The sequence below is a fragment of the Lepidochelys kempii genome, chromosome 3 (assembly GCF_965140285.1).
Source record: "Lepidochelys kempii isolate rLepKem1 chromosome 3, rLepKem1.hap1, whole genome shotgun sequence".
NCBI lineage: Eukaryota > Metazoa > Chordata > Testudines > Cheloniidae > Lepidochelys > Lepidochelys kempii.
The window spans coordinates 208277507-208303439 of NC_136382.1; the positions used below are offsets into that span (position 1 = coordinate 208277507).

General features: G+C 40.1%; 1 protein-coding gene across 7 annotated transcripts in view; it reads left to right on the forward strand.

Annotated features, from left to right (window-relative positions):
* The window catches only part of MAP4K3 (mitogen-activated protein kinase kinase kinase kinase 3), a 150720-nt gene that overhangs the window by 118888 nt on the left and 5899 nt on the right, over window positions 1-25933 (forward strand). For 6 of the 7 annotated variants that reach the window (XM_073339812.1, XM_073339813.2, XM_073339814.2 and 3 more), the window contains 11 exons: window positions 1685-1769; window positions 3068-3147; window positions 5153-5213; window positions 5299-5416; window positions 7550-7608; window positions 10317-10420; window positions 11340-11511; window positions 15580-15648; window positions 15741-15833; window positions 18774-18844; window positions 25276-25331. In XM_073339812.1, the coding sequence (XP_073195913.1) occupies window positions 1685-1769; window positions 3068-3147; window positions 5153-5213; window positions 5299-5416; window positions 7550-7608; window positions 10317-10420; window positions 11340-11511; window positions 15580-15648; window positions 15741-15833; window positions 18774-18844; window positions 25276-25331 (968 nt within the window). The remainder of the gene's footprint in view (window positions 1-1684; window positions 1770-3067; window positions 3148-5152; window positions 5214-5298; window positions 5417-7549; window positions 7609-10316; window positions 10421-11339; window positions 11512-15579; window positions 15649-15740; window positions 15834-18773; window positions 18845-25275; window positions 25332-25933) is intronic. The other variant, XM_073339816.1, reaches the window with a different exon arrangement.

Consider the following 25933-nt stretch of genomic DNA (forward strand, 5'->3'; position numbering starts at 1 on the left):
AAGGAGGCAGTACTGAAGACAACGGCTCTTATAAAAAGTGAAAGCATATGCTCATAGGCATGCCTGCCACACTGCTGCCCAGGCTCAGACTCAGGTGTCAGATTTCGGTCAAGAAGTCTACTTCAGCTATCTCATCCCAAGACTTTCATGCTTTAGAAATTGAAGGAGGCTAGGTTGCCTATCCGTGTCTTAGCTCTGAGAACCTTCCTGCTATCCAGCAATGGAAAGGTGGAACATGTTCTCACAAGCAGCACTGCAGCAAGGTGCTGCTCATGCTCCTCTCCTGGGTGAAGAGGTGGTCTTTTGTCCCTGTGTTGTGCTGCAGTGACATAGGTAACATTGCATAACAGTTTGTGCTGTGAACTCCACTTTTAATTGCTTAATTTCTGAAACTTCCAACATTTGGGTTCAGAATTTCCAGGCTTGGTTTTAACTGGATTGAACAATGAAGAAAACACTTTTCCCATTATAAATATTTGCATCTCAAACGGCTGTAGCACTGAAGTTGTTGGAGGTAGAAAGTTGCTGTTTGGCAGGGGGATAATTCTCAGGGAGTAGAGATTTTTAACACGCATACATGCTGGTATAATTTTGGTGAATCTTAAAGTCCTCAAAGGATGCAGTGATTTATACTTATTGCTATTTACTGCATCCTGGAATTACTGTGGATTGAATGAAGCTGGGCTGGTTTTTTGCTTCGTAGCTTTGACTCTCTGCAGTTTTGTAGGATTTTTTTTTTTCATTCAAAGAAATAGGAGATTTAAGGGATTGGAGAAATCAATTAAAATTGTCTTACCATTCAATCAAAAACTGTTCCATAACCAAGAAAGCAAGAAACCATTAGAAAAACACATTAAGTTGAATTTTACTTCTCCAACTTAATTGAATCCCACCAGGTCAGTATTAGATGCTGTACTGAAAAGGAATTATCCGCGTTCTGCTCTTACTTAGCAAGAGAGGATGAACTGCCACTGTATGGTTGTGGGAATGGAAAGGAGGAACCCCTAGTTTCTATTCTTCCTTCAGCTGCTGCTGGCTGGGAATGAAGACATGACCTTATTAAAGGCTTTTTGACATACCTATGGCTTTCAGAACTACTTTCAACTGCAGGGGGTGGAGAGGAGAGAGTATTATGCTGTGGAAGATTCTCATTTTATGGTAAAACTCAGTTTATCAAGATTTGTGTGGGGATAAAAATCTTCACTCTAAAAGAGTTCCACTTTGTGAAGACGTAAATATTGCAAACAAATGCATTTTAAAACAAAAGTGTAACTTCAGTTTCCTTGCTGCTTAGGTACCAGGATGGAGTTTATGCAACAACTGATGATATTTCAAATTTGTAAAATATTTCAGAAATAAGAGGGCACTCTTGGGACTACTGTGATTTTTATCATACTCCCATATTTCACACAGAACCTTTTTCAGTTTCCTCTCATGCTGCAATGAGTAGACATTATTGTAATCAGTTACCAGAACTGGCAAAAGCTTCCCTTTCTCTGGAATGTTTTTTGGGGATGAAAGTACTCCAATAGAAGAATTAAATAAACTGGTCCCGAACCCTTTTACCCCTTCAATTAGGCAAAAACGGTGCCATTTGAAATACATAATTAGAATTTTTCCTAATACCTGTTGATGTAAAGTATCAAATTCACTGTTCTAAATGACTTATATTTTACTTTCACAGATGGGTGCTTGCTTTTCAAAGGTTTTCAATGGGTGCCCATTAAAAATTCATTGTGCAACATCATGGATTAATCCAGATACAAGAGGTAGTACATTATGTATTTTCATCCTATTTATTCTCTCCTGAAGGTTTTAAGAACATAATCTATCCAGTTTAGATATCAAGAGAATTATTTATAGAAGTGTCACTTGTGTATATAGGAATTTTCTCTTTATTGGATTGCTTAAACACAAGCCAACTATTGATTTAAAAAAAAAAGTAAATTCCCTTTACTTTTAAGGTATGTGATATAGATTGCAACTTTTTAGTTTATCAGTACTTGATAAAATAAGTTTACCATGCAGATGAAAGTGAGGTACATGTATTCTTCTTTTGGTTGAAGTGTAAAACACACTCTGCTTCTGGGAATCAAAAATCCCAGGTTAGGAGGTAATGCTGTTTGACCAGGACACTGGGGATAACAGCCACATCCTGACTTCCTCAGTTCCCCCTGTAGTTTTGTTAGATATATTATTGTTCACTTAACTTCTCAAATCTGTTGTGGGCAGAGAGAGAGGCTGCCACCATTCCCATCATAGGTAAATATATTTCAGTGTGGGATGAAGTGATCTATGCTACAGGGGTCAGACTGTAGGGGGGGGGCGAATTGGTGATATGGGACTCAAGTTTTGCCTGAAATTGTAGCAAGCTGCTACTACTAAAATGACCAGCAACAAATGCTTTTCTGAAATTTAAGTGATCAAAAGCAGTCTTTGGAGTTGACACTTCATTTAGATGAGAGCATTCCAACTTCTCAGCAACCAATGGTTTTAACTCTGTCTTGCTTGGAAACTCAGAAGGAAAATGCTGTGGTGGCCAACATTTAGAAGGTTGCCTTTGTAACCATGAGGGATAGATGTGAAATTATCTTAATTTTTGCAGAAACAGATGGGGCCCCCAAAGAAGAGCTGATATAACATGTCAGTCAGTACCATCCTTGATAAACACCCTATGAAGCGGTTATGAGTCCTGCAGAAAGACTTATAGAAGTGTTAAGTAATGTATATTAATGTGAGTTAAGCGTCATCTTTATAGCAGGAACTTATATAAATTATATTGTTCATATAGGTTCTTCCAGCAGTAATTCTTATGGCCAGTATTTTGAACTAAAATAAGAGGAATCCCTCTGCTTCTTTTGTTTTTTTAAATTTAAGCTACTGCTGCTTCCTACTATTTCCTGATATAAGGAAACTTAAACAAAGTAGATTGCTTGCTTTTGATGAATTTGAGTGCCTCTGTTACTCAGAGTGAAACACTGCTTTGCTAAACCAGCTCCATGTTCATATAATTTTAACTTTCCTTAACTCCAGATTTGTTAATTTTAATTTCCCTTTCCCTTTACAGATCAATACTTGATATTTGGTGCAGAGGAAGGTATTTACACCCTGAATCTCAATGAACTTCATGAAACATCAATGGAACAGGTATGTTTGTTCTGAATTTTTGAAAATATAGTCCTTGTCATTTTTCAGCAATTAAGGTTAGTGTTGCATAACATAAAATATCTCCTTTGCTTAAATGCATCTATACATGCTGGAGCTGCACTTAAGGTTACCTGTTTCAGTTCTAAAGAGTCGCTTTCAGTTACTTATAACCTTGTCAGACTTTCACCTTTCAGGCTGATATTTTTCCAGGTGCAAATTTTCATTTGGTTTCTATACTACTTACAACTCAGTGTTCGTCTAACACTTAAAACCAAGCACAGAGTCACAATGGAGAATATACTTACACGATTATAGAAAATTAATAAAACTACTTGTGAACTGAACTAAAGTAAAGCTGATCTTTCATTTGCCTTACTGACTAGAAATTTGAGGCAAAAGATAAAGAAAAGCTAACCTCTCTGATTATACTTTGCCATTACTCCAATGGACAAAACAGAGATCATAAATACATAACTTTCCAGGAGCTAATAGACAGCCTTATTTAAAATACCCTGAGAAGAATCTGGCAACTCTTCTAGGGTAATATCTTTAGATCAATCACCATCACTCTACAGACACTGGGGAGGAAGGGTGTGTCATAAAATATTTTCAGTATTTCCAGATGAGGCATTGGGCCTGTTTCTTGATGTATTGAAAATGAATTTGTTAGACCTCTACTGAAAATGAAGCTCGTGTTTTGGAAGCAGATGGATGTAAAGGGGCTGTGTCTGGGATTTTGGAAGGTCTCGTAGGGTGTGCCTGCCCATTAGCACCCCCTTCTGACGGAGCATTGTGCTGCAGGTAGTCCCTGCTTGAATTTCCCCTGACCCAGGTTTTGTCTCTCCCAGAGATTCACACAACTCAGCCCTTCAGCAAGGTCACTCTCTGGGTTCAATCCCCTTCCAGGGTAGCAAAAGTCCAAACAAACAAACGTTTTCATCCCACTTGGGCTCCTCTTCTCCCTGTCTTCTGGGCTTCCCTTATGCCTCTCCACTCTGGGATAGAGCACTGACACTCAGGCTGCTTCTTTTGAGTCCCTCTCACAGCCTCTGGGCTACTGGTGTCTTTCTCTGCTCTGGGATAGGGGGCTGAATCCCAGGCTACTTCCCTGGAGTCCTCCAGACCCTATGTCAGGGCCTTCCACAAGAGCCCCCCTTGCTCCTCCCTTCATTTCCCTAACTGAGTGCTCTCAGCCCTTTTATGAGGTCCAGGTGATTATCAGGCAGTCACCTGACCCCTATTGGCCCTGCCTCCTTAGGCTTGGAATACTTAATTATGCCATAGATGGGGCTGATAGAATGAGGTTGACTAGTCCCAGGTTTCCTGGCCCTTAACGGGCAGGCCACCCGTTAGAGGCCAGTAAGAGTATTTGGATCTTTAGGATTGCAAAAACAGATTTGCTTTAGCTATCATGGGTTTTTTTTGTGGGGGTAGGTCTTCTTTCTGGTACACCAGAAGTCAGTTTGTTTAATTATTGAGGCAAAATGCGTTACCACACAGAAATGGAAGGTTCTCTCAGCCCCCAACCTTAATATATAGGTTCAAAGGATTTGGCATGTCAGTCTTAAAAGAAATGTTGTTATATTTTAATGACTATGCATTTACTGGGTGTTACCCCATTTGGTACTCTTTCTTTGAACTAGTAGAGGAGTATTACATGCTAAATCTGATGTGTATTTTGAAATTTAAATATAAAATATAAAAAGTTTAGGTCAACCTTAACTCTGAGTTAGGGGTGAGTTATAAAGCATACTAAAAGTATGCATATACAATACATTTGTGTGTGTGTGTAATATAAAGGTTGTATGTATTATGACTTTATCCTTTGTATTAACTCTAAAATCTGTGAAAATACTATGTTTAACTTATCTAAGGCCAATTTCTGCTATAGAAATCATAGCAACGTTAATTGTTGTATTGCCTGTCCAGATACTAACTTATAAATTGATTTATTGTACTACACAACATTTTGTGTTCAGTAAATTTTGTTTGTTTTCTTTATCAGCTATTTCCCCGAAGATGTACGTGGTTGTATGTAATGAACAATTGCTTATTATCAATATCTGGTAAGTCTTTCAACTGTTTTTAATGTAAATGCCTGAGAATCGTAAATTTTGTGTATTAAGCTTTATTCTGATTTTTAATTTCCAGGTAAAGCTTCTCAGCTTTATTCCCATAATTTACCAGGGCTCTTTGATTATGCAAGGCAAATGCAAAAGCTGCCTGTATCTATTCCAACACACAAGCTGCCTGACAGAATACTCCCCAGGTAAATATATATTAATCAAATGTACTAGCAATATTTTGTAGAAGATCTTGTTTCTGAGAGTCCAGGACCCTCTCCTGAATGGGGACCCCTAATAATTTGAAGTTTTTGGAATTTATAGTCTCATCTCCATGAATAACTTCTACTAGCCTTAATTAGAGTTCAGGCACTTAAATTCACAAGAATCAAGATGAGAATATACACTCTGAAAGGAAAACTCCAATTGTACACATTTCGCTTTCTTCTTGGGATAGACTGTGTTTGAATCTGATCTCACAATTCCATTTTACTTCACTTGAATTATTCTTGAGTTACTGAGAACAAGTCAGACTGCTTGTTCCTTGAGGGAAGTTCTGGTTGCCTCTGTTGTAAACCAGATTCCAGGGTTAAGCTCAAGCATGTTTATCTAAGAACCAGAGGAGAGATTGAAGCCTAAAATAAACTGTTCTGATCAGCCCAGAGAATGAGGGTAGGGAAATATTTATTCAGAATGAGAACATGGGGCGCTGGAGGCTATGGACATATTACCTGAGGTGTGTCCACAGCAAGTTCTGTATGCAGTTTCACCAAATATATTTATCACCAAGGATCATATGAGAGATCCGAAGTAATATTATATTTGTTGCCACCCAAGCCATAGGAGACAGATCCTTAAAAATAGTCTGGATGTCAGACTCAGTACCAGATAACTTGCTGACTGCACCAAATCTGCTATAGCAGAGGCTATAGGACTATTTTGTCCTCCATGAGCCTTAGTACCCTTGCTGCTCCAAAGAAAATACTTGAAAATAGAAGTGTTCTAGACATGTAATTAATTTTGCTAGCATCAGAGGGAAATGGTAACAGTAAGAAACCTGAGGATTCAGTGTGGAGTCAACATTCAGTGCATAGAAGGCAGAATGAATCACCAGAACACTTCACAATAAATAACTTCCTAAAGAACTATCTTATCAGTGGGCCTGATTCTTAGCTACCTGGAGGTACAACTAACAGCTGTAGCTTTATTCATTACATGATGCAGGAAAGGCCTCTGTGCAATCATCTGCATGCATAGCTGTGTTACACCCATCAGACACTGTGATCGCCTTGGAACCGAAATATGGTCTTAGAAGATTTAGCATAGCCACCTTTCAAACCATTACACTGTATATCCCTATGCAGTTTGTCTGTTCCTGCCCCATACTGTAACTTTGGCCAGCAGGCTATGTGAGTTGGGGACACAATCAGCAGAGGACCAATACTGTAAATTTCACAAGGTCAGGGTTGCTATGAAAATTCCAAAATACATCAAGCCTGAGATGACATCTCATACACACTCTGGAGGGCCAGGAGATTTCCTGCCAAGTCCCATCACATCCCAAGGAAAATGTTAAACAACCTGAAAGTGCAAAGGGCAAGCAAAACATACATAGGCAGGACAGAAGCATTTAGATATTCCACATTTCTCTTTGCTGCTTTCTTCCTTTTGCGTGACAGGCATCAGAAGGACACAGTAGCCAAGAAGATTACTAGATGCATATCTAAAGTACGTAAATAGCAGGATAAATTATTTCCACCAGATCTCAAAGCACGTTCTTCAAGAGGTTCTTGAATACCATGATGATGAGTGCAATATAAAAATTGATGTAAAATTAAAGCAAAATTCTCTTCAGAGAAAAGTTCATGCACCAGCAGAAAAAATGGAAAGCAAAGAAAAATTCAAAACAGCTACATGAGCATCAGTACATAAATCTGCAAAACATTATATGCTTGATTTGGGACTTAGTTGACACAGCATTTAGTAGCAGAGCCCTACAATGTATGGAAGTCATGATCTCCAATCCGTTTCTGCAATGTGAACTCCACTGAAGCAGTCCTTGACAATGCCTCTAATAAACCTCTTCCTGGAACAACTTGGAATACTGCATTCTCCTTCTCGACCTGTCAGTCACCTTTGGAACTCTCGATCACATGCTTATTGATTATCTTATCCTCTGTTGACTTCCTTAACTCAGGCCTTTCCTGCTCCTCCTCCTGTCTTTCAAATTACTCCTTCAGGGCGTCATTCTGAGGGGTCATCCTTATTAACAGTCTTTATAAGAAGCAGATTGATTGATTGTTTTATTGAATTAATAATTCTGTATTTATATCCTTTAGGAAGTTTGCAGTGTCTACAAAAATTCCAGAAACCAAATGGTGTCAGAAGTGTTGTGTTGGTAAGTAAAGATGTACAGTGAAAATGTCAGTAAGAGGAATAAACGGCTACAGTGTTGAGATATTTGTAACGGGTCACTACCTGGGGAGGAACAAAAGGAGAGAAGAATATTAGGCTGTCACGTTTCTCCTGTCATCAGAAAGAAGCTGTAGACATCTACAGGTAGTAAACTCAACCAGATTAGCCCTCACATTTATAGGAAGTGAAAACTTCCTCTTTTTTTCCCCTCATAATTAATCACATTTCACAACAAATTCAGAACAGCAGAATACATGTCCGGTTTCTTGAGAAACCTCAGTCTCTCCGGGGGAGTGACATACAGGAAGCATCAGGCTGTGGACCATGACTTCTAATACTGGCCATTGTGAGCCCACCATAGTTAGTATTATTATTGACTGATACTGTGTAGTTCGTTTTAAATTCTTGCTAGAAAGATCTACAAGAGCAGCATTGGTTCTCTAAAAATAGTACCATACAAAAGTACAGTAAGGGTCTAGTGCACCAACCACGGAGTCAACACTGCTGTATGAGAGAGATACAAACAGTGAAATGTTACTGTTCAATAAATGTGCATAAAAGGCAGGAAAATTATTTGCTGCATGAGCTCTCCACACAAGCTGTAGAGTGTGGAGGTGGGATGGGGTCTTCTCGAATCACTAACTGCAACACCTAGGTCCCTGTTATATAGAACACAGGATGTAACATTTTCAAATTCTCTGATATAAGTAATCACTTGTTTCTCTCATCTACCTGTTTGTCTTGTCATTTAGATTGTAAACTCTTTAGGGTAGGGACTGTCATTTACTATATGTTTGTACAGTGCTTATTAGCATGAACGGGCCTTGACCTGATTGAGGCCTCAATATAATGTTAAAAAATAATCTGCTGAACTGCTGAAAGGTGTAGTTTCTGACCTGCTGGCAGAAGAATAGTAGGGGAAAAAAAATCAGAGTAGATATGAAACTCTATAGGCTCTTCATGAATATAAATGTAACGTTCAGCCTGATACATTTTACAAGGTTTCTCTTCCAGTGCTGAACAGTGAAGGTGTTAGCATGCTGCACTGTAATCTTGTGGTGGTCATGGTAACCTGGCCTAGTTTGTCAGAAGGGTGCATGCACAATACAGCAGATAGCTAGCGTGTGGCCGTGCTGAAAGAGCTTTATCACCACCAAGTGAATTACTAAGCATCTAAATATTACTAGACCCTAGAGAATCTCCCATGTGGTAGGAATAGAGCCTGTGATGGGACACGAGTGCTGTACCCTTTGTCCTAGCGGAAGCAGCACTGAAGTGGCAGTCAAAAAGGGACTGAATTCTAGTCTCATCTTTTCCACTTACTGGTGTTAGTAATTATGTACACTTCACAATTTGTATTACTGAGTTGAACCTTACTTTAACTGTCAGGCAAGTATCATTGTCCCCATTTTACAGATAGGTTAACTGGGATGTTGCACAAGGGACCAGATTTATAAAGGTATTTTTAGGTGCCTAAAGATGCAAATAGGCCCTTAATGGAACTTCAAGAGAGGAGAGGGTGGTCCTAGTGGATTTCATCCACATTGAACCACATTGAAAGTCAGTTCTGTAAACTGCACCTTTCTGTGTCTTTGGGCCCTTAAATGCCTTTGTAAATCTAGCCCAAGATCACCTCAGTTGGCTTTGAATCAGACCCTTAGATTGTAAGTTCTTTGGGGCAGAGACTTTATCATTTCATGTCTTGTACAGCTCTAATCATATTGTTGATTATTTAATAATGTGATCACGTAATTAGCCTCTAATATAGTGAATTTGCAGAGTTCAGGCAGTGCATGCAATTTTAAGCATTTCCTGACTTTTCAGTGCCTAGCAGCCCACCTTCTTTTTTTTAAATATTTTTTAATTGAGTAGTGATAAAAGCTATAAGAAGAGCAGTTTTTAATGAAAATGATGATGACTGATATCCTTCCTATTTTCATTTCAGGGTCAAGGTATAAAATTAAGTAATGTGTTAATTGAATTTTAGGTACTGGGTGCAAAATATACTGAGTGTTACATTTTTAGGCCAACTTTGTCATTAAAATTCAGCTTCCTGGGCAGTTTAAAGAATTGACAGTGGATGTATGGAGCCTTTCATTTCCTATCACTTGCTAGAACCTGGTCTAGGACACCAATGACTGAAAGCCTACAGAGCACCTATCAGTTGGTAATGACTGGTAAATTGCTGGCCTCTGTTCAGTTCATGTTGGAGAGGTGCCACTGTCATAAGAACAGCCATTATAATTGGCACCTTTCTTCAAAATCTTAACACTAGAGGAGGTTCCTCAAGATAATTAAAAAATAGTTGGGGCACACCAACACTCTGAAATGGGGAGCTTTGACTGTCAGTGTCCATGCTATAACTAGCCTGTAGGCAGCCCTAAAGTATTAAGTCCTGTTTATCAGTCAAAAACCTTCAATCAGCTGTATTAAAACAAGCTAGGTATATAAAGTATGGTTTTATTATGATGTCTGTGATAGCACCTACTATATGCTGTTTTTTCCAAACCCTTAAGAGATTCCTAGGAGCCAAAAATCTAAGGGTTGTATGTAGTTTGAAAACTGACTTTTCAGAGTCCCTTTTCAGATCTGACACTTTCAGAATTGCAAAGGCTGTGTTAAATTAGATGTGAAATGTTTATACTAAGTAAAATGTGTTACTAACATACTTTACCTTTTCTTTCTTGGCAGTGAGGAATCCTTACACAGGCCACAAATACCTTTGCGGAGCACTACAGTCTAGCATAGTCTTATTAGAATGGGTTGAACTGATGCAGAAGTTCATGTTAATTAAGGTAAACATTACAATAAGATGTCCACAAGCAGGAACTACATTCTCTTTAGGACTCAACCTCTTAATACAAAACATTGATTTTCAGATGCTTTTATCTTGAAAAAAATTAGTTGAGTAACTAAAATGTAAATAATTTATGTTCCTATATGATTTTCTGTTCATTTCTGCTTAACTCATTTTGAAAAATGAAATTCATTTTATATCATTTGAAAAATACCAGTTTAAAATGTCCCAAACATTTACTAGATGCTAACTAAACATTATTTGAACCTTTTCCCCTGCACATATCCAGTCTAAAGGTTGATTATTTCTATCTGTAAATGTTGTCTTATAGTTATACAGTAAGAATGCTCTGGCTAATCAATGGGCAGAGCCTTGGGAGAATTGAGGGGAGAACATTGATAGTTCTCACTTATGCCAAACGTAAAGGGAGAAGATGACTCATTTGTTTTGGACTGCGTGACTCTTTGGGTGCTCCAAAATCAAATAGTTGTTGTTCCCAGCTGACATCTGCAGGACAGAGGCCACAATGCTTCATTTTTCTCGGACAGGCAGCACCCACAGTCTGATCAGCTGGGGAAACAAACTTTTTAAACCTCCCCAACTAGTGATGTCACTCAGAGGATCTGGGCTCTCTTGCAAGCAGCCATAAGAAAAATGATAGTGAAAGTTCAGATTCTGGATATTAACAAAATCTGCATGAAGAACCTAAATCTTCATAAATCAGATTTTCCTGCATCTGCCAAGTAGTATGATTTTAGGAAACAAGCTTGATGTTACATAAGTGGACTAACTATGAATGGTAAAACTACTTTATCCAACTTACCATGCTGTTTAAATGACTAATCATGATGTGTACTAAATTGTTTGCTTTTTAACTTGTTTGCCTTTATCTAACAGTGTTTTGTTTCTTAATCTAGCACATAGATTTCCCTGTACCTTGTCCACTGAGATTGTTTGAAATGCTGGTAGTACCTGAACAAGAATTCCCCTTAGTTTGTGTTGGTGTCAGTCGAGGGAGAGACTTCAACCAGGTGGTGAAGTTTGAGACTGTCAACCCAAATTCTACCTCTTCATGGTTTACAGAAACAGGTTTGTGCATTATGATTGGATTCCCAACATTATTTGCTATCTTACTTTTTTATAATTAGAGCACCAGTAACAGCTAGGTTCCATAGTTTCCATGGAATGTCCCATAATTAGTTACACTGGGTTTTCCACGTAAAGTGGTCTCCCAGTTGTCCATAACTCTCTCTGATGTTCACCTTCCAGGCTAAAATTTTTGATTGAGTGAATTTTTTTTTAAATGTTTGAGTGGAACACACAGGGGACAGAATAAAAGTTGCTTGTGTTTCCAGAAGTTAGGCCTTCCTTGAATTGTGCGCTTCACTTTGCAACTTCAGTGTTCTCTTGACATAGCGTTTTTAATGGATTTTAATGGAATTTCAGGCTGATTGCCTTCTTCTCGGGCAGTTGGTATGAGATGTTGTGGGCCAAATGCAGAGAGCGTGTTTCAGCATGGCAGTTACATTGCTGTTGCTGAGACGGAAGTACTTACCCCTCCCTCTTTCCATGAATATTGGGAGGAGGGAAGGCATGTGTGCCCTGTACTCTGCATCCAAAAGCCACCCCTTATTTTTGATCCTCATGGCTGGCATGAGTGCCATTTGGATGAGGAGCTAGTGCACGGAAGCAGCAGCAGAAACTCTTAAGATGAAAATTGGGTGGTGGAGAGACAGCCTTTCTGGATTGCGCCCCACCCTCTTGAAAACCAGTTGCCATCGTGAGCCTGGTCCCAGTGCCAGTCCCGGTCCCAGTCCCACAATGCAGAATCAGTAAGTAGCTCTGTCTCAGGGCTTTAGCCACCCCCCAGTACTTTTGCACAAACCTCACTGATTCGATTCTGTGGCGCTCACTAAAAATGCTGTTTTCACTAGAAAGATTTCTGCTGATTTTCTTGCTTCTTAAAAGAATATGTGAAAAACTTCTGCTGTAAATAGAAGTACAACTACATAAATGACTGTTATCAGTGGTAGTGGTGCAGTGTCTGGCCAGTTAATACTGTAATACTTGTGTGTGTGAACTTTGAGTTCCATTTTCAGATTGGTACATAGGGTTATGTAGCTCCTAATATAGTCATTGAAAGTAGAACACTGAAAAGCAACTCTTTAAAATGTACCCTTTGTATTCAGTCTTATTTCAGTATTGTCTGCATCAGTGATATGTCTCTGTAAATGTAAAATCTTTATTCCCTTCTTAATACTCTCTGTTTTTTAACTTGGACAGTTTAACACTGCTCTGAATTACTGCATCTATCCTCGTTAGAATTCTTTTTTAGTCATTTGTATGTCCTTCTGGTGCATCTGTATTGTTGGCAGGTCTTCTTTCCTTTATTATATTGTTAGTGCTTTAAACCACGTGGTTAAATCTCTCTCTCCTGTCCTCTGTTGACAGGACATTGAGAAGTCAAAAACACTCTGAGAGGAGAGAAAAGTGTACAGTATGTGGTGGTCATAAATAGCTTGCACCAAATGGTTATTATTTTATATATTTGGCATTTGTTTGGAAATGTTTTGAAGTGATTGTCTTTGCTCCATTTGTGTGATGATCATGAGCCAGAAAATGCATACACCTTCTTGTGACTGACAGGCCAAATTATTGTCTCTGAAAGTGCATTTTTCTCCAGAGACAATTATGCCTGATGGCATGTGAGTGAGACTCCCATGTGACATACTGCTTCACTGTGTGTGGTCTTAGGCAGAGCCAGCTCAATTCCTATGAAATGGCAAAGAACACACACCCTGGAGGTGGTGGTGAAGAGGTAGCTCTCTTAATTTCTTTCTCCCCATCCCTCTGGTTCTGGCAGATAAGTCACAGGGAGGATGGTATGTATTACATTTTCAGTAGCTCTCAGTGCTGCTCTCTACACTCTCAAGTAAGAGCACCCAGTGCCTGACAGGTACCGAGAAAAACAGCAGTCTCTCAGCCTGCCATGTTCCCTACCTGGGTAGAAGACTGAGAATGGAGTTCTTTGTCCAAAAAATTAGAGAGGAAGACAGAGTGAGGAGTCTTCTCTCATAATCAAGGGGGCAAAGGCAGGAAAGAGAAAATGAAGTTCCCAGCCTCCTCCTACACTGACACCAAAGACAGAACCACAGTGGGTTCTGGTTATGGTGTCATCCCCAGGCTTGTTGCCACAAAAGGCTGTTACGCACTGTTGTGTGTTTTCCCCCTTTTTCATCAGATGTGAGAATGCTTTAGATGAAAAAATCTTTTGAAATATGAAAGAATAGATTTTAATATTGTTGAACTGGTACTCTTTTGCTCTCTATACCATAACTAGAAAAATTGCCCATGAAAATACTCACATACATTGTACTGTACATTTCTTTCCACCATTTAATTTGATTTTACACAGATATTATTACTGTTTTAAACTCTTTGGGCCTTTTCTACACTAAAGGGAAAAGTCGATCTAAGCTACGCCATTTGAGTTATGTGAATAGTGTAACTCAAATCGACGTAGCTTAGATCTACTCACCACGGGGTCCATACTACACGATGTCGACGGGAGACACTCTCCTGTTGACTCCTGTTACTCTTCTCAATCAGGTGGAGTACAGGAGTTGACAGGAGAGCGATCGGCAGTTGATTTAGCGGGTCTTCATTAGATGCACTAAATCAACTGCCGATGCATTGATCGCCACAACGTGGATCCTCAGGTAAGTGTGGACAAGCCCTTGGTCTAGGCTGAATCATTAGTGGTTTAACTCATGTGCAGGGATGTACTACAGGCCTCACAGAGGCCTGTCTGTTCAGCTTTGTGGGGAGGAGGGTAATGTCTTGACTCACTGTAGTGATTCCTCCAGCTGTTTTAAGGGTGACTGCAGTTCACTGGAGGGGAAGTCACAGCTCACCTAGCTGAAGGGACAGTTGCTTTGATGACTCTTGCAGATGGAGTGTTAATACAAAAACGGGAGTAATCCTTTGTGATCAGAGTACAATTCCTCTGTGAATTGTACTTCTCAACTATATAGGAGCTCAGTATTGCCAATTATTAATAATACCTTAAAATAATGGGCCCCAATCCCAGAATCCAGTCGTGAGTCAGGGAGCCAGGCTGAGGGGATAGAAATGGCAGAAATATTCTAAGACCAGTTTTTCACCACTTTAGTTCAGATGCCAGATCCAGAGTGCTGTAAAGGTTCTGATAAAAATCTAAACCTCACATTTGAACTCAAAAGTATCCAGGTCAAGAGACTGCCTCAGTGAGCACATTTCTACTGCCCCATATGTGGAGTTTTTTTTGTTTTGTTTTTTTAATCTTATGCAGGATTTGACTTCTTTTTTTTTATGGGGTTAAAATGTTCTTAATTAAGAGCTGGTTTTAGTATTTTATGTAATGTTTTAATTTCAGTTTCTATTAAATATGAGAATTAGTTTCTCTCTTGGTTGTATGAAAGGTTCCTAGAATGCTGTAGTATAGATACCAGATTAGCAAGAGTTGCTTTTTGTCATATCTTGCTAAAAGAAATTGTATTTTCTCTTTCGAGTTGGCATGTCCACTGATCTGAGCTTGTGGGTCAGATCTCCCCCATTAGCTGTGATGGAGACAGCTGCAGCTCTAATGTGGAAGAAAGGTTACTGTCTCACTCCTTTGTTCGAACGGTCTTCATTAACAATTTGTAAATAGCTTATACAATGTGAAGATGAAGGAGAAATTGCAAACAGTAGCAAGGACTGAGAACAAGTCCAAAAGTGCTAGCAAGGTTTTGAAACAATGGCAGAAAAATTAGAACAGGATTCCAGTTGGAAAAATGCAAACCAACACATCTGAAGGAAATAATCTGAAACACGTATATTTTATGGAAAGCAGAAATACTGAAAGACAGAGGTGACGGTGGACAGCAACTTAAACATAAGTTTGCTTTGTAATATTAATACTTTAATATTACAGGTTCATTTGCCTCCATCACAGCCAACAAGTCGGGTAAGTGGACATGTCTTTTTAAGAGAAGAGAAATTTCACTGGTTAGAAAATCTTTCTGTAGTTGAAAATACAACAGTACCTTAAATTCTTTTGAACTTCAGAATCTCCACATTCAAATTTGATGGTAATTTGTGTTGTATATAAATTAACTGTTATTATTTTTGTTATAGACACTACACAGGCGAGCGTTGTACATTTAACACAGCTGGAAAGAGATACCATTTTAGTGTGTCTGGATTGTAAGTTTTAGTTATGAACCAAATATACATATTCAAATTAGGTCACTTGTTTGAGAGGAATGGCTAAGTGACACCTCTTGTTTATTCTCTAGGCTGTATAAAAATAGTAAATCTACAAGGCAGATTAAAATCTAGCCGAAAACTGTCATCAGAGCTCACGTTTGATTTCCAGATTGAATCAATAGGTGAGTGTGGTTTTGGACTCAACTTGGTGTAGCTCGTTTAATTTGGCACCGGACGCTAAAGATAGTAATTTTCAAGACTTTGCTGACATAAAATGTGTCGATTCCTATGTTTTATTGTGTGGTGATAAGCTGGGTTGAGCATTTAGTGGATTGATAGGCTTCCAAAAGAGGGACCAGAATGGAAGAGTGTCCTCAGAATTCCCTCCGATTAGGCTAAATGGTCTGGTAATGTTATGACCTCTGTTTCTACAGAAAAGTCTGTACTCAGGCCACTCAAACTCGTTGTGAATTATTCCTGTTACTAATTCGTTCTTTTCATTTATGCATGCAGTTCATTTGTTTACTTCAGTCTCAACACTGCAAATGCACGAAGTGTGAACTAAAATTCCTTGCTAACTTTTCTCATGAAAATAAATTTAACTCCTTAGTTGGAAGCAGTGTGGGCTAGTGTACTGGACTGGGACTCAGGAGATCAGGATTCTTGGTGACCTCGGGAAAGTCACTTCCCTGCTTTGTGCCTCAGTTAACTCCTCTTTAATGGGGATAATGATACTCTCCTATGTAAAGTGCAATGAGATCTATGGATGAAAGGCGCTATATAAAACCTAGATACTATTAGTATGGTTATGTCATAGTGGATTAGTGCAACTTCCTCACTTCTCTGCATCATCCTCTCCCCTTTCTGTTCCTAAACGGGGTTCATGAAAGCACTGTACCATTTTTTCCCCACAGTTTCTACTAAAAGGCTACTGTGGTAACACACAGATGAAATGTGTACCCCTTGGAAGATTTCTGGGGATTTTTATTTGAGACCGCATATTATGCCATGTCTGCCACAAATCATTTTGGTCTATATGGTGACATGTGCATGATATGTTGCCTGGCAATAATGCTACCATCAGTCTCTCTTCTACTTAGTCAGCTCCATCAGGTTCCAGCAGAATTTAATCAAGGAGAGTCACGTAGAATTTGTTCCACAATAGATAGAAGAATTCAAAATTGTCAACTCTCATAATGGGTGCACTTATTTTACACACTTCATTCCCACTCTTGGGAACTGAAAATGCACTTCACATTATTGTGGCATTCTGTTCATGACACTCAAAACTCTACAAGCCACTGTGTTATCTCTCAGCTTCAGCAAGAGTGAGCTTTGCTAGAGATTAGACCGGATGTCAGCTTCCTGCCACACCTGTCTTTCTACTCAGAGGCAAACTCCACAAGGCTCTATGGATATGTCTACACTGCAATACAAAACCCATGGCGCAGACTCCCAGAGCCTGGGTCAATTGACTCAGGCTCATGGGGTTCAGGCTGCAGAGCTAAAAAGGTACTGAAGATGCTCAGGCTCAGACTGGAGCCCAGGCTTAGAAACCCACCCCGCCTGTTAGGTTAGCTGAAGACTCTCACTTTAGTTTAATATACAGCACTGGGATGGTTTTGTAATAAAACAAGAATAAATATATTAATAAAGAACAGATGTAAGTGATACTAAGCAAGAGGAAAAAAGAAAGGTATGGTTACAAACAAAATAAAACACACTTTCTGTATTAGAATCTTAACAGATTACAATCTTGGTCTCAGGCAATTTCTGTTGCTTATAGTCAGTTCCCAGAGACTTTAACCCCCATGTTGTTCAAGGATACACCTTTCACACATTCCAAGAGCTCTGGCCTGTTTTGTCCCTTAAATGATTGATAAATAAGGCCTGTTCTACACTAGAAAATTTAGGTTGGTTTAACTACATCTGGGGTCAGGGGTCTCAGGGATGTGGATTACCTTTGCTGGTGTTGGCATAGGTAGTGTCTACCCTGGTAGCATTTTAAGTGTAGACGGGCCCGAAGTGCCTTTTTGCTCCCCTTATATTACTTACAGTCCATTGTCTTTGCTTCCAGAACCATGAAGACTTCCTGGATTTGCAGACTCTGTCTCTGGAGTGCTTTCTAAGCCGCATGTTAGCGTGATTGCTTTGTTTACCGTATATGTAAATGTACTTTTATTGTCCGATGCCTGTAATCAAGCCAGTCAGACAAGGGAATCCACATTCCTTTGTCTGACAGGCTTGATTTATACACTGCCTCCAAAACACATTTTAAGAACATAGTTCCAGCACACACTCAATTCTTTATACACAACCAGTGCATACATTGCAGAGTGATATTCATGACTGGCAATTTACCAGTTTACATATGATATCTTACAAGATACCTTTTGGATACATATTACCACAGTGTGTTGGGATTAGTGAGTGTGTCAGGCCTGATATGAGTTACACTATAGTGGCCCTCTGCCAGTGAGCACTGACTGGCTGTTAGGGTAAAAAAGAGAGTCATTCTGTCTCTTGAAAATGAATTTTAAATCCTTAACATACTATAACCCAGTAGATTTATACAACTCTTTTGAAAAAGCTAGCACTTTGCTGCTTCTGCAATTAGAATTTAATTTAATTTAAAAGGCAGTTGGGACCTATGATATAACTGCCTTTTTTTAAGACAGAAAATGAGGGGAGGGGGATGGGCAGGGAAGAGGAGGGTAAAAAGAAAAAGGTTTTAGTTGTAGACTATTTTCAGCTGTTCTCTTGAATTTGGGAGGAAAAGGTAGAATGCAAGTTTTTGTAAAGTTCCAATGCTTATGTACCTGGAAATCTTGCACATTTTCTAAATATTTAAACTCTTGGAGAGAATTAATATTTTACAAGTAACACAGGGTTCACATTAACTAACCGTTTAAAAAAAAACCCCTTTTTTGACCAGTTTGAGATGGGTTAAGTCATTCTGGTGAAACATTTTGGGATCTTTTGTGAGGGAATTGATGTAATTATAAAATATCTACAGACAGAATGTAAAATTGCCATGATAGGAAGGTAATAAATATTCTTTGCCTTGCGAGAATAAATTGGGGTTGTCACCAAAATTAGCTCAAGTGTTCTTTTCCTTCTAGTTTGCCTACAAGACAGTGTTTTAGCTTTCTGGAAGCATGGAATGCAGGGAAGGAGTTTTAGGTCAAATGAGGTGAGTGCACTATCTTCCCTACAATTTTTTTGCTACTAATTCAGTTAAAATGTAACAAGAATAAGAGTAAATGAATATTGTTTTATTGAACTGAATAAGTGTAAATAGGATTCTGTGTTGGACATAACAGCTAGATATTTTAAGCACTGTTTCAACAATATCTAAATTTCAGGATAAACCAGAAGAATTCAGCTTGTCATCCCAAGATTAAACTTTAAATGTTGAAAACCCTCACAGAAAACAATGGACCTTAGTTTACTGTTCCAAGGAACAGAATCCCAAGGCGCAGATTCATTGCTAGTGGAATATTGTGGAATCTACATTCGGTATATTGGAGGCATTACATTCTGGTGTGGTAGTGTTATACACTCACTTTGCACAAGTGTAAATGGCCATGTGGGGAGAAAAGCAGTGGAGAATCAGGTCCAAAAAGATGAATTAGCACAGACCAGGAATTCACCTCTGTTGTTAAAAGAGCTGTGTGTGCTTTGAAAAGGCAGTGAAACCTCTATCCCTCCAGCCATGAAAAGAGAAGCTGCATGGCCTGGGGAGAATAGTGCCTTCTCACCTCTCTCAATCATGAAAAGAGACAGTTGAGTTCACATGCTGCAGGGCCCAGGATCTGACACCACCTAACACAAGAAGAGGCAGAAAGAAGTAACAAAGTAAACCATGCTCCTACAGCAAAATATAAGGAGTACACAATGCTATGACTTGAGTATTCAGTTTGGAATGGATACTGAGGAAATGTTTAGCCAAAAATCATCTGAATAATCAAAAAATCACTTCAATTTCCCTAGCTATTAACTCCTTGACACCAGCAGCTGAGATTTCCCAACAACTGGGTGCTCATGCATTCAACTTTAGCGTTAAGAGTTAAGAAATTCAAGTTCCTATTGCCAAAGAGTAAACATATCGGTGGAGAGAGTGAGCAAGTCACCTTTAAATACAATTAGTCATCTATATACTTAAATCATATCAAACTTAGATCTTCCATTTCGTTAGTCACAGTATTTATGTAGAATATCCAATGAGTGACCATGCTGAAAAAATGCTGTTACTGTTTTGAATGATGATTAGTTTGTCTTTGTGAGCTGCCAAAAACGTATTTTGTACAATTTATCAGACTATTTTTAATCCTTTGAGTGCCTTCTGCATATTTTTACTCATGGGTTGTGCTGGCCTCTGCAGCCTAAATGCTGGAACTCTCTCCAAACAGTGTCCATAGGAGTGCTCACGCACCCCTCCTGTATCTCTCATCAGCATTCCCTAGCGTTCTGAGGGCAAGGCTATAAAAGGGAGCATGGTACTATCTGCCTACCTCCATTCCTTCCAACCACAGCATCAGATGGAAGCAAACCTTTTCAGATCTCTTTGATATGGAGCTTTTCTCCTAAAAATGCGATTAATAATGATTAGTGTAGTTTATTATATTGGATTATTATAACTGTGTATTAATGATAGTTAATTGTTTAGTTGAGTTAGTGTTAGCCAGGGATCTGACGAACAGAAGATTGGGCTTTAAAAGATGTGCTTGTTTTCTGGCAGTGTTTCTTGCATTGTACTTCATGTAAGATGTCTGGCATGTCTTGGTGAGGGACATTCTCTATCCAGATGCTCTGTCTGCAGTACGTTAATTCCTACAGCATGTAAGGACAGAAAAAGGCTACAAGGCTCTCATTCTACAGAAAGCATTGGCAGCAAATCTGTTGGATCTTAAGTGTCCCAGAGCTCAGAATATAAGGCAGAAAACATGTCAGCTCCAAGTTCAATGGCTGCTAAATCTAAGATGCTTATGAAGACTCCAGAATTGGCACTGAAATTCCCATGTGCCTACAGGACATCTGGTACTCGGGACATAGGATTTATTGATTAAAAACCTGCAAAAGGTGCCATTGGCACTGGCCTCTGAGACAAAGGCTAAGCCATGAGAAAAGCCATCTAATCCATCTGTAGTGGTTTCGAAGAATATGACTAAAGAGAAGATGACAGCTGTTAGCAGGTCAGATCCCATATGGGATATTCGACATTGGGTCTATCAGACTGGGATTTGTCTACTTTAGTTCCCAGACTAAAAATGAAAGCAGTTCAAAGAGAGAGATCTAAACCGAGACCTCAATTTGTGGATCCATTAATTCTGCTGGATCCAAAGACGGGGTTGAAGACGCAGCCAGAACTGGCAATGGTGCAGTTATTGGAACTGCAAAATATAGATACGGTAATAGCAGAAATTCATCCCACTGGAGTGGATAATGGTCTGGATCCCTGGGAGAGACCCTCTATGGAAAGGAAAAAAGAGGTTCTGTCAAATGTCTTCACTCAGGTTCCTACAGCTGAATGGATAATACAACTGCCATGCGTTATGTCAACAAGCAGGGAGGGGCTTATTTGTCATAGTTATGTAATGAAGCAATCAGGCTATGGGATTGGTGCATACAGCACAACATTTATCCAGTAGCCCTGCGACTATCAGCAAAGGACAACTGCACAGACCAACTGAGCAGAGAGAGACAACACAGTTACATGAGTGGTTGGTAAAAGAGGAAGTGATGCACAAGGTCTTCAGCAATTGAGGATATCCTGTCACAACACAGTGTCATCAGTTCTGGACAAGGGCCGAAAAGGATGTGCAGTCCATATTGGACTCATTTATACTGAATTGGGGAAAGGTGTGTTGTCTGCTTTCCCCCCTTTCCATCACTACAGAAAGTAGTGAGGAAAATAATACAGGTTAGGGCAAGAAATGGCTTTAGTTTCTCTGGTGAGGCTCAGACAGCAGTGGTACATGAATCTACTTGGGATTTTACAAGATGCTCCCAGTATTACTGGATCTATTGTTGCAGGAGCAGAGCAAGATAATTCTTCCAGATCCCCTGTCTCTGCCTCTGACAGCATGGGCTGTTGGACTTTAACTGACCTTGAAAGATATTATCCTTTAGATATCCATCAGGTGCTCATTAACTCTAGAAAACAATCGACCAGAAGATGATACCAATTTAAATTTTCATGGTTTGTGAGTTGGATACAGAACAAACCTGAATGTTCGGAACTGGCTCTAGTGTATTTTGGAATACTTACTGCATTTAAAGACTGAAGGTATTTCAGATTCTTTGCTGAAGGTTGAGTCAGCAGCTATATCAGCATATCCTGTGTTGAGAGTTGTTAAATCAGTATTTGCACATAGTATGGTCAAAAAATTTATGAAAGGACTTTCAAATCTTTGTCCATCTGTAAAGGACCCACTTCTGGGATGGGACCTCAATTTAGTTTTAGCACAACTCATAAAGCCACCCTTTGAGCCCTTGGCAGAGTGTTCTTTATTTCATGACTGTAAATATGCCTTTGTAATAGGTTATAACTTCAGGCAGGTGGGTTAATGAATTATGCACGCTGATGAAAATTTGCTGCCTTTACTTTTTTCTTTCTACCCTCAAGGTAAGTTGGTCTGCAGCTTTGGGGTCTGTTTGACTTCTCACTGCTGTTGGATACCCAAATAGCCGCAGTCATTAAAATTTTTTAATCTGCAGCTGCCCAGAACACTACACCTGATCCAATCAGACACCGACCTTGGCCATGTTGAGCCATACATTTAGTTACCTTCTAGTGATACTAACAAATTGTATCAAGGAATGAACCCACATACCATGACAAAGCTCTAACGTGGGGTGGGCAAACTATGCCTGTGGGCCGGATCTGGCCTTTCAGATTGCCACCCTTGTGGTGCCGCGGACCCCGCACCACTCCCAGAAGTGGCCGGCACCATGTCCCTGGGGTGGGGGCAGAGGGCTCTGCGTGCTGCCCTTACCTGCAGGCACTGTGCCCCGTAGCTCCCATTGGCTGGGAACGGGGAACCATGGCCAATGGGAGCTGCGGGGAAGGTACCCACAGGCGAGAGCAGTGCACGGAGCCCTCTGCCGCCCTCCCACAGGGGCCGCAGGGACATGGTGCTGGCCGCTTCCAGGAGCTGCGCGGGGCCAGGGCAGGCAGGGAGGGAGGGAGCGAGCCTGCCCTGGCCCCAGTGCGCGCTGCTGACCCCCAGAACCACTCCAGGTAAGCGGCACTGAGCCCCTCCTGCAGCCCGCACCCCAACCCCCTGCCGCGAGCCCCCGCACCCTTCATCCGTCCCAACCCCTTGCCCTGAGCCCCTTCCTGCACACCGCACCTCCTCCCACACTTCCTCCCGCACCCCAACCCCCTATCCCAGCTCTACATTCATGGCCCAGCATGCAATTTCCCCACCCAGATGTAGCCCTTGGTCCAAAAAGTTTGCCCACCCCTGCTTTAACTGGTGCAAAACATAGCAAGCCCATCTGCTTAGCAACACAGGTCACTCTGAACACATCATCAGCTCAAGTTCTCTGTTCTGACATTTGAATCTCAGAATGGGATTGTTTTTAGCTACTTAAAAAGTCACCACAGCCATGACCTCTCATTGTTGCTACCTTCTAGTGGAGCAGTAAAACTGTTGACTAATAGGGAGAGATGTGTGAGTTGAGGAGACAAACTTTCACAGGAAGTTGACTTACATTTATGTGTTTACTGCTACAAGGGGCAAGAATGACTTTTAGAACTAAATGCAGAATTTACTACTTTGTATTAACTTTCTCCCAATAAGTCCTAAATGCAAATAAACAAATTAACCTTCAGAAACGATTCAAGCTGCTACTCCATGAGGCTGAGAGAGAAGCTAGGGAAGAATTGTTTATATTCCTAGAAGTAGGTAGAAATTTGTAAATGACCCACACGGGCTGAACTATAATCAGCTGGTGAATTTGGGAGTATATTTTGACTTTTTTTTTTCCCCTCTATTGACCTCAGACTCATGCACCAGCATTTTATGCAGTGCTCTGGTGCTCACCTAAATGAAAGTTTATTACAATACTGTGATTTCTCTGCAACACACAAAACTCTATTTGTAAGTGTTGGCACCCTCTAAAGCAAATACATGCTGGAATAATACATTTTCTGTTTACCGTGGTTCTATATTCAACAGATTTTATTGTACTCCCATAATTTGTTTTCAAAATAGCAGTATGCTTTTGTTTAATAGTGCTTTTGTCAAGTACATGTTTTTCATACTTTCTGTTGTCTCTTTGCACTATTTTGGTTAGTGGTATTGGTCTTGATCTCCACAGTATAATGAGCCTTATCCAAAGCCCCCTGAAATCATTGGAAAGACCTACTTTGAGTTCAGTGGGCTTTGGATCAGGCTCTGTAGGCATAGCTCTATTCCGTACAATCCATCTGAATACCTGTGGCAAACCTAAGACTTCAAAATGACATTCTTGCCACAAGGTAGTTTCATACTACTAGCTGGAAAGGCAGGCTTACAGTTCCCTCTGTGCGTATGCGTGTACTCCAACTGGGGGTGTCATTTCCAGGTTGGATAGACATACCCATGCTAGCTTTGACTGAGTTTGTGTGCTGAAAATAGCAGTGTAGACGCAGCTACATGAGCAGTGTTTTGGGCTAGCTGCCCAAATATATACCCAGGGGTTGGGCAAGATTGTACTTGGGCTGCTAGCCACTGCAGCTGCATTGCTATTTTTGGCATGCTAGCTTGGTCAGAGCTAGCGCGAGTCCATCTACCTGAGGAAAAAGTTACTGGGATCTGCAGTACTGCACATATCCTCACATGCCCTTCCAGTCTGAGCACTGCTTGCCGATCAGCCATGTGTGGAATAAATACAGGGACCATGACCCATAGAAGAAATGGAGGTTACTTACTGTAACTGGTTTCAGAGTAGTAGCCGTGTTAGTCTGTATTTGCAAAAAGAAAAGGAGTACTTGTGGCACCTCAGAGACTAACCAATTTATTTGAGCATAAGCTTTCGTGAGCTACAGCTCAAATAAATTGGTTAGTCTCTAAGGTGCCACAAGTACTCCTTTTCTTTTTACTGTAACTGGACATTCTTCCAGATGTGTGGTCCCTGTCTGTATTCCACTACCCGCCCTCTATCCCCTCTGCTTTGGATCTGGTTGAATTTGTGGTAAGAAAAGGAACTGAGGGGGTGTTGACCCACAGTGCCTCTCATACCTTCACTGAGGAGCATGAGATCTACTGTTCGTGTGTGGGGCCACAGATACTGCTTGTTAGAATCTCTGCACTCGGGCACATGGTTCACACGTGTACCCTGCTGTGGAATACAGACAGGGACCACACATGTCAAAGAACCTCCAGTTATAGTAACTAAGCTCCATATTTTGCATAATCTGGCAGAAAGTTCTGGAAAATGGCCCTCTCTTTTGGCCCTTATTTAAAGGACAGATTTAAAGAATTCTCAGACTCTGACTTGGACTGGCAATTACCCTAAATGGTTAATTCAGTGAGCATTAATTCCTTTCTCTAGCTACAATAAATGCTATGATACAGTGGTCAAAAATAACTGTACTTGCTACATGAATAATTATTGTATGTTTTCATTAAATAGATCACACAGGAAATTTCTGACAGTACGAGAATATTCAGGCTTCTTGGATCTGACAGGTATGAACGGTACCAGATATGGTCTATTAAAATGAAAGAGTAATATATATGTTCTCTTCCTCCTATTTCTTAAGGGTATTTTCTCACTAGTACTTCATCCTTCTGTGATTCCTTTGTGGGCTTCTTTTAGTCTCCTTATTTTCCCCCCTTATCCCTTTCCTTGCATATGTTCCTTGTCTCTCTTTCCCGAGGAGTAATAAAACTTTGTTTCTGAGTTTATCCTGAGAGTAAATACTGCTAAGCTTATATTTCAGAAGTGCTCATATAGCTCCAAAACTTCTCTCTTTTGGGGTTTTAACATATAAGAACATAAGAATTGCCATACTAGGTCAGACCAAAGCACCATCTAGCCCAGTATCTTGTCTTCCGACAGTGGCCAATGCCAGGTGCTTCAGAGGGAATGAACAGAACAGGCAATCGTTGAGTGATCCATCCCATTGTCTGCTCCCAGCTTCAGGCAGTCAGAGGTTTAGGGACATTCAACCATGGGATTGCATTCCTGGTCATCTTGGCTAATATAGCTGTCAATTGACATATCCTCCATGAACTTACTTTAATAGATTTCAGGTTTTGCATTCAGTTGTTATGCTGTATTAGATCAT